General features: G+C 49.0%; 1 protein-coding gene across 1 annotated transcript in view; it reads right to left on the bottom strand.

Moving 5' to 3' along the window:
* PPIP5K1 (diphosphoinositol pentakisphosphate kinase 1) overlaps positions 1-13,239 on the bottom strand; it is a 115,856-nt gene that overhangs the window by 80,897 nt on the left and 21,720 nt on the right. Inside the window, exons 11-18 of the mRNA XM_065411547.1 lie at positions 12,832-12,933; positions 11,249-11,335; positions 10,695-10,770; positions 9,742-9,851; positions 8,667-8,752; positions 8,047-8,175; positions 6,362-6,483; positions 4,415-4,597 (exon numbers count right to left, since the gene is read on the bottom strand). Of these exons, the coding sequence (XP_065267619.1) occupies positions 4,415-4,597; positions 6,362-6,483; positions 8,047-8,175; positions 8,667-8,752; positions 9,742-9,851; positions 10,695-10,770; positions 11,249-11,335; positions 12,832-12,933 (895 nt within the window). The remainder of the gene's footprint in view (positions 1-4,414; positions 4,598-6,361; positions 6,484-8,046; positions 8,176-8,666; positions 8,753-9,741; positions 9,852-10,694; positions 10,771-11,248; positions 11,336-12,831; positions 12,934-13,239) is intronic.

The raw sequence follows: 13,239 nt of genomic DNA, 5'->3' as shown, positions 1-13,239 counted from the left end.
AATTGATATGGGGTGGGCAAAAATAAAGCACTTCAAAGGCACCCTCAACGCTAACATGAAGAAGTGCAATATTGACATAACTCCAGGGATGCCCTCAACCAACCAAAATGGAAAAGGACCTTGTGACAAGGATCCCAGTATTTTGAGATCAATGGAGACAACCGGAAACTGAGAAACAGGAAAGAAGAAAAGAACATGCCGCAGCCTGATCGACAATCCAGATCCACCCCTTCCACTGGGAAATGACTGCCCCAATTGAGACCAGATCTATGGATCTCGGATCGGTCTCATTAGCCACCTGAAGATGCCCCAGTGATAACTGGCTATCGTTTTATGGACGACAATCATCCTCGAACGCCGAGGGATCGCCGAGGAGAGAGGAGAAGCTATCCCTTTCTCAAGTAAGTTCAGAGACTGCCACCGATCGCATTTGGGCTGCCATCAGTGCGTGCATAAGAACCTGTAGGACTAGCACCTGGGACCAGGCAGGTTCTGGGCCGCTGACACTTCCATATTGCCATTGGAAACTTAGGCTGGGTTTTCACTGGAGGACCCTGTGATGCTAGGCACTGCAGGAAGTACCGCCCAGCAGGGCCTGAGTGGCAGCCCACTGATTGGCTCATGTCGATATATAAACCAGGAAGCCATCATGGAGAGTGGTCTGAGCAACCACACAGATCTCCTGCTTGCTTCTGTTCCAGACCTTGCCTTGTTGTGGACCTAGACTCCAGCTTCTGACTCTGCTTTGTCCCTGACTCTATTTGCCTGCTGTCTGTAATCTGGTGCCTGATCCTGACTTCCTGGTAGCCTGACCCAGTTCCACCCCGACTCCGCTATGTGTCTCCTGACCGCAAGTGAGTAACTGACCAGTGCACACAGGCCGCCTGTGGCCCGGCCCTGATAAAATGTGTATGCACATGTGGCACAGAAGAGAATGATGATAATCTACTTGGAGCACCCCCATAGAACAGGCAGAGAATTTCACCCCATGGTTCCTGCATCAGCCTATAAATTCTGGATGAACAGATCTTTTAGAAAAAGACATCTGGTCTTGATTCAAAAAGAATCCAAGTGATGGAGAACCCACCACATCACCCAGCAAGTTGTTCAATGGTTAATTACGCCGACTGTTAAAAATTTACACCCTTATTTCTAGTCTGAATTCCTCTAGATTCTAGCCACTGGATCGGGATATGCCTTTGTCTGCCACATTGCCTCTACTATCACAAGCCTTTTCCCCCGGTAGTTACTTGCAGATAGTGATCACGCCACCAAATAACTTTCTCTTGGAAAAACTAAACAGATTGATCTTATTTTAGTTTCTCATTGTTTTCTCACTGTAAGCCACATTTTCCAGACCTCAAATCATTCTGAACCTCTCCGATTGATCACCAACATCCTTTTTAAAGGGTTGACACCAGAACTGGACACAGTAACCAGTAATGGTCTCACTAATGCTGCATACAGAGGTAACAGCACCTCACCTACTGGATACTCTCTTATGCATCCAAGGGATTGCATGTGTTCTCTTAACCAGTGCAAGGCCCTGGAAAGGGGGGAGGGATAGCTCAGTGGTTTGAGCATTGGCCTGCTAAACCCAGGGTTGTGAGTTCAATCCTTGAGGGGGCCACATAGGGATCTGGGGCAAAATCAGTACTTGGTCCTGCTAGTGAAGGCAGGGGGCTGGACTCGATGACCTTTCAAGGTCCCTTCCAGTTCTAGGAGATGGGATATCTCCATTAAAAAAAAAAAAAAAAAAAAAAAAAAAAATAGGTCCTAGTGGATACCAGCTGGACATGAGAGTCCCTTTCAGGGTCACTGCTTTCCAAAATACTCCCCATTCCCAGAAGTGTGACCCACTACATTCTTTGTTCCTACATGTGACCTTCACATTTAGCTGTACTAAAATGCATGCTGTTCAAAGAAGCCCAGCTTACCACATGATTCAGATCCCTCTGTAGAACTGACCCCGCCATTATTTACCTTTCCGTCAATTTCTGTGACCCCTGCAAACTTTACCAGTAATTATTTTATACTTTCTGCTAGATCACGGGTAAAGATAGCGATTAGCACTGAGTAAAGAACAGATCCGATGGACGCCACTTAGAACACCCTCACAGAATGATTCCCCATTTACAATTTCTTTTTGAGATGTAGGCAGACAAATTTTGAACCCATTTAATATGGGCTACATTGGTTCTGTACAGTGTTAATCTTGTAATCATGTCACATGGGACCAAGTCAAGTGCCTTACAGAAGTCTAAGTATATTATCTCAACACTATTACCTTTGTCAACCAGACTTGTAAGCTCATTACAAAGTGATATTGGGTTAGCTATTTCCCATAAAATCATGTTGGCTGGAATTAACTAATTCTTTACTGATTACATCCCATATCGGCCTTTCCACATTTTGCCAGGCTCAATGTTAGGCTGTCTGAACTAGAACCACTCGGTTCATCCTTTTTAATACTGGCACATTAGGTTTTTCCAGATTCAGCAAGACCTGGGATGGCTCTGTCCCAGATTGAGGTGTCATTAGAGGAGGTTTTGAAACAAATTGATAAATTAAACAATAATAAGTCACCAAGACCAGATGGTATTTACCTAAGCGTTCTGAAGGAACTCAAATGTGAAATTGCAGAACTGTAGTCTGTAACCTATCATTTAAATCAGCTTCTGTACCAAATGACTGCATTTGGTATAGCTCACGTGACTCCAATTTTTAAAAAGGGTTCCAGAGGTGATCCCGGCAATTATAGGCTGGTAAGCCTGACTTCAGTACCAGACTAACTGGTTGAAACTATAGTAAAGAACAGAATTGTCAGACACATAGATGAACAATTTGTTGGGGAAGAGTCAACATGGTTTTTGTAAAGGGAAATCATACCTCACCAATCTACTAGAATTCTTTGAGAGGGGTCAACAAGCATGTGAACAAGCGGGATCCAGTGGATATAGTGTACTTAGATTTTCAGAAAGCCTTTGACAAGGTTTCTCACCAAAGGCTCTTAAGCAAAGTAAGCTGTCATGGGATAAGAGGGAAGGTCCTCACGTAGATCAGTAACTGGTTAAAAAGATAGGAAACAAAGGGCAGGAATACACAGTCAGTTTTCAGAATGGAGAGGTAAATACTGGTGTCCCCCATGGGTCTGTACTGGGAACAGTACTATTCAACATATTCATAAATAATCTGGAAAATGGGGTAAACAGTAAGGTGGCAAAATTTGCAGATGATACAAAACTACTCAAGGTACACCTCTACCCTGATACAACGCGACCTGATAGAACACGAATTCGGATACAACGCGGTAAAGCAGTGCTCCGGGGGGGGCTGCGCACTCCGGCGGATCAAAGCAAGTTCGATATAACGCGGTTTCATCTATAACGCGGTAAGATTTTTTGGCTCCCGAGGACAGCGTTATATCAGGGTAGAGGTGTAGTTAAGTCCAAAGCAGACTGAAGAATTACAAAGGGATCTCACCAACCTGGGTGAGTGGGCAACAAAATGGCAGATGAAATTCAATGTTGATAAATGCAAAGTAATGCACATTGGAAAACATAATCCCAACTATACATATAAAATGATGGGGTCTAAATTAGCTGTTACCACTCAAGAGAGATCTTGGAGTCATTGTGGATAGTTCTCTGAAACCATCCGCTCAAATGTGCAGCAGCAGTCAAAAAAGCGATCAGAATGTTGGGAATGATTCAGAAAGGGATAGATAATAAGACAGAAAAATATCATATTGCCTCTATATAAATCCATGGTACGCCCACATCTTGAATACTGCGTGCAGATGTGGTCACCCCATCTCAAAAAAGATATACTGGAATTGGAAAAGGTTCAGAAAAGGGCAACAAAAATAATTAGGGATATGGAAGGCTTCTGTATGAGGAGAGATTAATAAGAATGGGACTTTTCAGCTTGGAAAAGAGACAACTAAGGGGGGATATGATAGAGGTCTATAAAATCATGACTGGTGTAAATAAGGAAGTGTTATTTACGCCTTCTCATAACACAAGAACTAGGGGTCACCAAATGAAATTAACAGGCAGCAGGTTTAAAACAAACAAAAGGAAGTATTTCTTCATACAACACATAGTTAAACTGTGGAACTCTTTGCCAGACGATGTTGTGAAGGCCAAGATTATAATAGGGTTCAAAAAAAAGAACTAGATTTTAAATTCATGGAAGATAGGTCCATCAATGGCTATTACCCAGGATAGCCAGGGTTGGTGTCCCTGGCCTCAGTTTGCCATAAGCTGGAAACTGGTGACAGGGGATGGATCACTAGATGATTACCTGTTCTGTTCATTCCCTCTGGGGTACCTGGCATTGGCCACGGTCGGAAGACAGGATACTGGGCTAGATCGATCTTTGGTCTGACCCAGTATGGCCGTTCTTATGTTACCTTTTCGTAATCCCCCTTGCAGAACTTGGCATCCTTCTGCATGATTTCGTGCAGCCGTGCCTTCACTCTGTGCTGGCAGCTGCTGAGGGAGTCGCTATCACTGTCCAACAGCCCATTCATATTGGCACTTTTTACCATTTGCACCAAGATGGGGGTTAGCTCTCCCTCCAGAGCCAGGAGACCCTAGAGCAGAACAGGAGAGGATTTCAGCTCAGTGAAACACAAGCCAGCACACTTTCTAGCAAATTTCAGGACTAGTTTCTCCTTCAAGTCACCAAATGAAATCCTAGCTGCTGAGGATGGTTTTAACTATGGCAGTGTTTAGGAAAGTGCCAAAGATTCTGTCAGTGCAACTAGAACTGTTGTAGGTTTTGACTGGAGCAGTCCTTGGCTGCCTAATGCACCCTCGAGTCACTGACTTCTAAAGGGGTGGAACCATTTATATAATGAAAGCTCCTTGCAAATCAGATTTCAGAAGACACTCTGATTTCCCATTAGTCTGAATGGTACCCACAGACACTCCCAACCTGATCCCTACCCCACACGGTCATTTGGGACATTTCACTGCCCATTTACAACCAAGTGGTACCAGAGAGACACAACTTAAACCAGGGTTGGCCAAATTTACTGAGCCTCCGAGCCTCATATGACAATCTTCAGAAGTTCGAGAGCCGGGTCACACCCGCCGGGGCTCGGGGCTTTAGCAGGAGCGGGGCGCTCTGTGGGGCTGAAGCCCTGAGACCAGAAGCCCCTAACCCTACCACCGGGCAGAACCCCCGAGCTCCCGCCCAATCTGGTAACAGAGAATGGAGGGAGGGGCTCCGTGAGTCACATTTTAACTGTAAAAAAGCCACATGCAGCTCGTGAGCCGCCGTTTGGCCACCCCTGCATTAAACTAAGCAGTCCTCTGAGAAACAACCTTCTAAGCAACAAACACCTAGAAGCATACAAATGGCACTGGCATCATGCACACCCAGGATCTGACTGATTCGTTACCAGGCTTCAACTACTGCTCCAGTGCTGTCAAATGCAGCAGAAATATGAGGGTCATATTGCACTGCCAGTGCTGCCCCATGCAAATGTACAGTCTCTGAAATGTGGACAGTCTCAGACACCCCCATTAGGACTGCAAAGGGGTTACCCACAGGAGAACTCACCCTGCGTATCATCTGGGCCTGCTTTAAAAGGAAAATAATTATTGAGACCTATCTAGTAGAGTTTTGTAGCAACTCCAGATGGTGTAGATCAGAGGTGGGCAAACTACGGCCCGCGGGCTACATCCGGCCTGCAGGACTGTCCTGCCCGGCCCTTGAGCAACCAGCCCGGGAGGCTAGTCCCAGGCCCCTCCCCTGGTGTCCCCCCTGCCCCACAGCCACGCCACCACGCGGGCAGCGCTCTGGGCAGCGGAGCGGTGCACTTCTGTCGAGCAGAGTGGCAGAGTGTCTAGCTCCGTCCGGGCACCGCGGCTGCCAGACATGCTGCTCTGAGAGGCATGGTAAGGGGGCTGGGCGGGTCCCGGGGGGCAGTCAGGGGACAGGGAGCGGGGACAGTTGGGTGGGGCGGAGGTTCTGGGGGGGGGGGGTGGATCAGGGGATGGGGAGCAGGGGGGCAGGATAGGGGGTGGGGTCCCGGGGGGCAGTTAGGGACGGGGGTCCCAGGAGGGGGCAGTTAGGGGACAAGGAGCAGGGGGGGTTCGATGGGTCAGGGGTTCTGAGGGGGGCAGTCAGGGGGCGGATAGGGGGCGGGGGGCAGGCTATTTGGGGAGGCACAGCCTTCCCTACCCGGGCCTCCATGCAGTTTTGCAACCCCAATGTGGCCCTCGGGCCAAAAGGTTTGCCCACCCCGGTGTAGATCCTTTGCTGCTGGCCATCAGCCCTACAGCCAAGAACCATCTCTGGGTTATCTGGGCTGCTGTGCACTGAGCAGATGCCATAAGAGATGAGTCACCTTTGCAAAAGCTGCTGCCGTCATCTGAACCCTGCCCTCATCTGAAGCATAGATCTTGAGGTCATGACGGTAGGTGCTATGCAGTCTGAGCAGGCCACACCCTGGGAAGCCAGCATAGTCACCTGGAACGAGAGCAGAGACTCAAACACAACTTTCAAACACCAACAGCAGTCAGCTGCTAGGATCTGTCAGAGTTAAATACACATCCAAAATTCTACTCCTTTAGGGAACAGATACCTTCCTGAGACAGTTACAGTTCTCTGCAAAGTTCAGTCACACCGACACTCAGTCTTTGGGTTTGCACAGAAAGCAGCTGTGGTGGGGAAGGCCTTGGCTAATACTTGACACAGGCTGAAAAAAACAGGCTAAGAGTTCTACTGATTCACTGCAGGATGGGACCAATCCACGTAGTCCTAGCTTGAGGGCACTGGGCCAGGGAGCAGAGAAATCATCATAACCAGGAAGGGTTGATGTCAACAAGTTACTGTTATTAGTGTGGGTCCTTGTAGTGAGGCACAGGGGCCTCCCTCTGAGCCAGAGGGGGAGGAATGACCCCAAACCCACTACAGCCCTTAATTACTTGATGGGAACAAACCCCCGAGTCAGTGATTAGGGGCTAAAGAAGACACCTGGATACTCAGAGCCATTCCTATTGACAGCCCATTACTAGCCCCTGAATGACAAACTGCAGGGTCAGCTTACCCAGTGTCAGCAGGGGAGCAGCCCTGTCTCTACCAGAGCCTCAGAGGGAGGGGGACAATCACACACTGTATGACTAGAGTTGCAAATAAAATCTCCTCTTCTGGGGTCTGGTTTATTAACAGACTAAATGAACTTCTATTTGCATTGCAAACCCCTTTCTGTCCATGCCTATCCTGTCTTCCACAGCCCTCTTCCTAGGGACTGTGACTAGTCATTACTAAGGCTGCGAGTCTGTCATGGAGGTCACGGATTTCGCGGATTTCCATGACTTCTGCAGCGGCTGGTGCTAGCTCGGGGGCTCTTCAAGCTGGGCAGCCCCTGGGCCGGCAGCAGCAGTTTGGGTGTGTGGGAGGGGGCTCAGGGCTAGGGGCAGGGGATTGGGGAGTGCAGGGGGCACTTACTTTGAGGTGGGGGCCCCCCCAGCTCCCACTGGCATGGCCCCCCTACAGCTCCTAGGCGGCAGAGGGGTCTCCATACCACGTACTGCCCGCAGGCCCCGCCCCGTAGCTCCCATTGGCTGCAGTTCCCAGCCAATGGGAGCTGCAGCAGCCAGTGCTTGTGGCAGGAGCAGCGGAGCCCTTGCCCTGGCCCCTGCCTCTGCCGCCTAGGAGCTGCAGGGATGTGGAGCTGGGTAGGAAGCCCCTGCCAGCCCTCCCAACTCCAAGTTCTCCAGGCCTGCTGGATTTTAAAACATTTATCACTAGTATATGTTGTTTAACATCCTCCTCTGTTACAAATGGACTGGAAAGTAGTTAGTCATCCTCATGTGACAACCACATCATCCTTCTTTCCAAACACAGAACAGAAATAGTTATTGAATTAAAGCAGTGGTGGAGCCCTGAGCCACATATGCTACTAGAGCCTAATCAAGTATTCAGATGCATGCATGTGTCCAGTCACCAATGGTGATTAGCAGGCTACGTGTGGCCTCTGTGCACAGTCAGAGACCACAACTGATGAGCAGCACAAGAGGGAAAGCTCACCTTGGCCTCCAGGGTACATACAGCGAAAGGCCCGACCAAGCTCTTCTGCCTGGACCCTTCCTGCTGGGGTCAACTCTCCACCCCATTTCAGCACCAGTAGCAGAGATGGGGAGGGCTCCTTACGGGCATCTAAACAGATAAACAGGCAGTCACCATACTATAAAATAGGGGCACAGGATCCAGAGACCAACGGGCCTATAGGGCAATGGCAGAGGAGTCTCAGCATGGGCATGATTTCAGTGGGCGCTGGATCAACAAGAGCCTGTCTAATAGACTTCAGTAAGTGCATGATTAGGGGGCTCTGGATTTTGGGGACATAGGGGTCAAATTTCCAGCCTTAATGACAGAAGTTCAAGACAGAGCATGTGAACTCCAATCCGCCCTAAGGGATGGGGGTATGTGTTCCCAGCCTTTTGATGGCATAAAGCATTCAGGTGTTCGCTCCAGTAGGTCTTGCCATAGTGGCAGAGAAGGCATGCATTCGTCCTTCTGACCAGCACTCTGCTCTGTCCCCACAACCCCAAAGGTGCAGTCCAAGCTGGGGTGACAGAGCAGCATACAGGTATTGAGCCCCAGGGATTAGAACCAGTCTGAGAGGGAGCATGTGGGGTTTTTTTAACCTTCATCTTCACTGGAAGCTTTTGGGTGCCCACGAGGCAGGTAGGTTAGCTGCACCTTGCGGTTAATGCCAGAGAAGTGTCCGTACCTGTCACAAAGGAGAGAAATCAATACCCTGGCCCCATAGTCCCCAGGCAGCAAAAGGCAAGGCCACTCAAGCTCCCTGCAATGCCCTTCTTACTGTCCTTGGATGGGCTTGTTTCCTGGCAGCACCACTAAGTGGCCAAGTTATGCGCTGGTGCTCTACATCTGTGACCCAGCATACAAAGCTGGCAGGTTTGCCTGCTGCCTCATTTAACAAAATAGTCTGAAAACAGAAGACTTTCTTGGACTCAGAAATTAGTGTCCAGAGGGCGTCAAACACTCTTAATTTCTATCTATACCTTTGACAGATGAACACAGGGTCCCATAGTGCTGCCTCCTAGGCCCAAACAAGGGGAGATCTGGTCTACTTATTAGATTTAGGCTTCTGTATGTTGGAGATGCCATGAGACCACCATGTCACCTGTTATGTGGGCCCCATAGGCTATTCTGCAAGGCAAACGCAAGGCCAAATCCAGAGATACTGGATTCACCAGGCCCACATCAAGGTTTCAGTTTTCCTTTTGTTGCACTCTTGGGGCTAGAACAACCTTCCTGAGCAAAGCTACCTCCATTCCATTTGCAGATCTCTAGACAGAGGACATTATATGCACAAGTGCTGTGCATCAAGGGGATGCTTTTTCCTTTTTACCAGCAGTGGAAGTTCCCCATTGTCACAAGAGCATTGCTAGGTCAGGGCGATGGGCCTTTCTACACCAAAACCAGAAGACGTCATGCTTACAGTGCCCAAAAAATAAGAACTGGTGCTTGTGGTGCAAGTTTCGGAACAAGCCCTGCTGGTGTCATCCTCCAGGTACTGCTGCCTACAAGAAGGTAACTGCAGCCTCTGCCACCCCTAGGGGACTGGCCAGGCATGACATGAGCAGCACACAGTGCTTCAATAATGTGTCTCCCTTCTGTAGCTGCACTATTATCCTCCGGGAAGTAGGCAGCTCTAACATGAGCCTCCACCCCACCAGACTCGCTCTTACTCACATCTCCAGGACAGTTTTTAGCTGCTCCAATTTGGACTTCCTCTCCTCTATCTCACAGTCATTGTGAGTTCCCAACTCCACCACTAGCAGCCGCGCAATATCCAGCACTTCCTGTCAGGGATAACAAGCACCATCTATCATGTACCCAGAGAGCTTGCACCCCCTCCCCTTACAGTGCCCCAAGGCTAACGGACACCCAGCCCCCAGTCACCCACTCTCCTCCCAGTGAGCCAGGGAGGATGGGCACTCAGATAGCATGCACCTAGCTCCATGGCCGCTCACATCATTGAAACCAACAGAGGGTCCTGTGGCACCTTTAAGACTAACAGAAGTATTGGGAGCATAAGCTTTCGTGGGTAAGAACCTCACTTCTTCAGATGCAAGACTTGCATCTGAAGAAGTGAGGTTCTTACCCACGAAAGCTTATGCTCCCAATACTTCTGTTCGTCTTAAAGGTGCCACAGGACCCTCTGTTGCTTTTTACAAATTCAGACTAACACGGCTACCCCTCTGATACTTGACATCATTGAAACCGTTTCCCACATTCATCTGCAGGGACATTTTTGATCTCCAAGACACAGCTTTAGCCGGGATAAGTTAGGGCCAGTTCTAGTTCCTTCCACTTTCAGGTTGCAGCTCTGTCCTGCTCAGGAGCAAACACAAGCCTTCAATTCCTCCAGTTCTCGAAGTCTGAGGCGCTCTCTCACCGAGACAGCGCCATGATGGGAGAGCAGCAGGACTGACATTATTGTGGTTCTACAGCAGTTCATCTTTCCTCAGGCTCTTGCCCATGAGCAGTCCCTGCTGGAAGCTAGTGACATGACCTGCTGTGTGTGTGATGGGGAGAGCGCTCAGGCAGTGCTCCTCCCATTGACCAGCCCCACAAAAAGCTCTCTCTCGGATCCAGATCACCCAGGTCTTCTGTACAGTGACCCCAGGGAGGTCTCCCCTCACCTGCAGCTGCTCTGGTTTCTTCAGCTTCAGCTTCCCTGTCTTGTAGCCATCATATTTCTCAAATAATTCAAAGAACCTAAACAGACAAACAGACCTAGTCAGATTTTCAGCTCTTCCCATGCCAAGAGGATGGTCATCCCTACATACCCAGCTATGCCTCTTCAGCGAGAGCTGACATGTCTGCAGGCTCATCCCTGCCCCCGCAGAATTCCCAGGAAACAGGTGCTTTCAGCCTGAACTAGGAGAAGGAAAGATAGCCAATGGTTTCTCTCCTTCCCTTTGCAAGTGCCCAGCAGGAAGTCCAAGATCTTGCACTTCGAACAAGCCTTCATCACAAGCTGCCCTCTCCCAGTGCTTGCATGGAAAATGCAGGAGCTTCCTGGGGCAGGCTAGATTGACTGAGTGAAAGGGATTAGCGGTGAATGGAGCCAGAGAAAGCACTACTTCCCACACAGTGGGCTCTCATGCTTGATCCATGGCCTCAGCAGCTAAGCTCTCTACCTATCATTTCTCTTGACTGCAAGAGTCGATACCCCTTCTGCTGCACCCATTACCTAGAGTGCTTAACCTCCATCTTCATCTTCTGCTTGGGGGTGCGGTCTCCATGTCGTATCACTGCAATAACACAGCGCAGCTCCATCCTAGAGTGGAAGAAACCGAAAAGCATACGCCCTGTCAGGAGACAGCACCCTTCCCATATACTCCTCCCTCTCCCATTCCAACACCAACACAAGGAGACAGATCCCCTTCTTGCAGAAACCCCTTTCGCCCCCATGCTCTCAGAAGTCTGCTTCAGTATTAGAAAGCCTACACTAGATCTGGGAGAATCCCCATCATCAGATACGGTTACCCCAACCCAGACTGGCACACAAGTTCAGAGCCTGCAAGACAGGAATCAAAATGCTACAGCCACATTAACACCACAGCAGACAACAGAGTCACAGCATTCACAAGTTGACATGTAAGCATGAAGCAGCAGGAGACTCTGGTGGTGTGAGCTGGGCCAGATGTTAGGGCAGCTGTAGGAACAGGACTTTGGACTGTGCCAAACTGCTTTCAGGAAGTGCACAATTCCACTTGGGGAACACAGAAATGGCCAGACTGGACCAGACCACTGGGACAACACCGGTCTCTGCTTTTGGCCAGTACCAAACGAAAAAACCATGCACCAGGCAGTTCTGGGGCAGCCTGCCCCAGGGCTAGTTTCCTCTGACCCCCATTAGTTAAGGCCAGCTTATGCCCAGAAGCAGGAGCAATGACATCACTTCCAAAACTTTTCAGTAATTACCACAGTAACTCTGGCTGTGCTTATTATCCATATAAATGGCCAACCCTTTTTTTGAGTCCTGTGCAGCACTTTGCAACAATATGCACTTGTGGCCATGAGTTCCCCAGGCTGTCTTGTGTGAAAAAATATTTGCTTTCATCAACTTCAAATTTGTCACCAGTCAATGAAATTGACTGTTCTCAACAACCTTTCCCAGCATACAAGAATAAGAGAACTTCCTGATCTACCTTCTCCAGATCAGTCATCATTTTGTATATTTTTATCCTACCCTCCTATTTGTCTCCTCTCTAAGGTAACAATTCCAATCTTCTCTCTCTCTCTTCATAGGAGTTTTGTCAGGCTCCTGTTCATTATCACCCCTCTCTGCACCCCATCTATTTCTGGTACAACCTTTTTATGACGGGGTGACCAGAACTGACCACAGTATTCTAAATGAGGACATCCCACAGATTATATAATGGCATCATGATACTTTCACCATCCCATTTCTTTGGTATCCTACCAGTTTTGTTTTGATTGCAACTGCACACTGAGCAAGGGGCTCATTCAGCTGTCACCATGACACCCATGTCCCTTCCCTGAGTTGATGTCGTTCCTTTAGAACCCTCGAAGGCATATGAGCAGTTCATATTATTCCTCCAATGTGCATTAGTTTGCATTTCTCAACACTCAATTTTATCCTTCGTTGTGCTGCCCTCCCCTAGCTTGGTTAGGTCTCTCTAGTGCCTTACAGTCTGTGTGTTCTGCACAGACCCAAATGCTTGGAGGGGAAGCACAATGCTATGGGGGAGTATGGCAATCCTTGGCTACCCATGGGGGCACCCTTTGCTGGGGCTAACAGATACTCACATGGTGCCTGAAGTTGTGGGGACAATGGGAATATCCTCTGCCTCTGTTGGGATGGACCAGGGAATCTGGAACTGGGGAGCCAACTCCCGCATGATTATATTCCTGGAACAGACCAGAACACAGGAATCCCATTCCCTTAGCAATCTGCACCCAGTGACAAGCTCCCCTAGAATCCCCCTCCACCACAGCCTTGCTCAAAACCCATTATGCCACAGACGGTGCTTCCTTTAGTCCTGCACACACTCTCAAGTCAGATTTGTCATGTCACAGACCCAGCAGGAGAGCTCCAGAGTGCGGCATTGGCATCCTTTGCATCAGGCCAACCAATCACTTTCCAAGTATCTCCAGTACAGTAGCTGGGTTCAGTAGGTTGTAAGAAGGCCAACTCGACTACATCTGAAGATACTA

Source organism: Emys orbicularis, chromosome 10 (assembly GCF_028017835.1).
Source record: "Emys orbicularis isolate rEmyOrb1 chromosome 10, rEmyOrb1.hap1, whole genome shotgun sequence".
Taxonomy (NCBI): Eukaryota; Metazoa; Chordata; order Testudines; family Emydidae; genus Emys; species Emys orbicularis.
The sequence above is the reverse complement of the archived record's forward strand: the minus strand, read 5'-3'. Positions and strand labels throughout refer to the sequence as shown.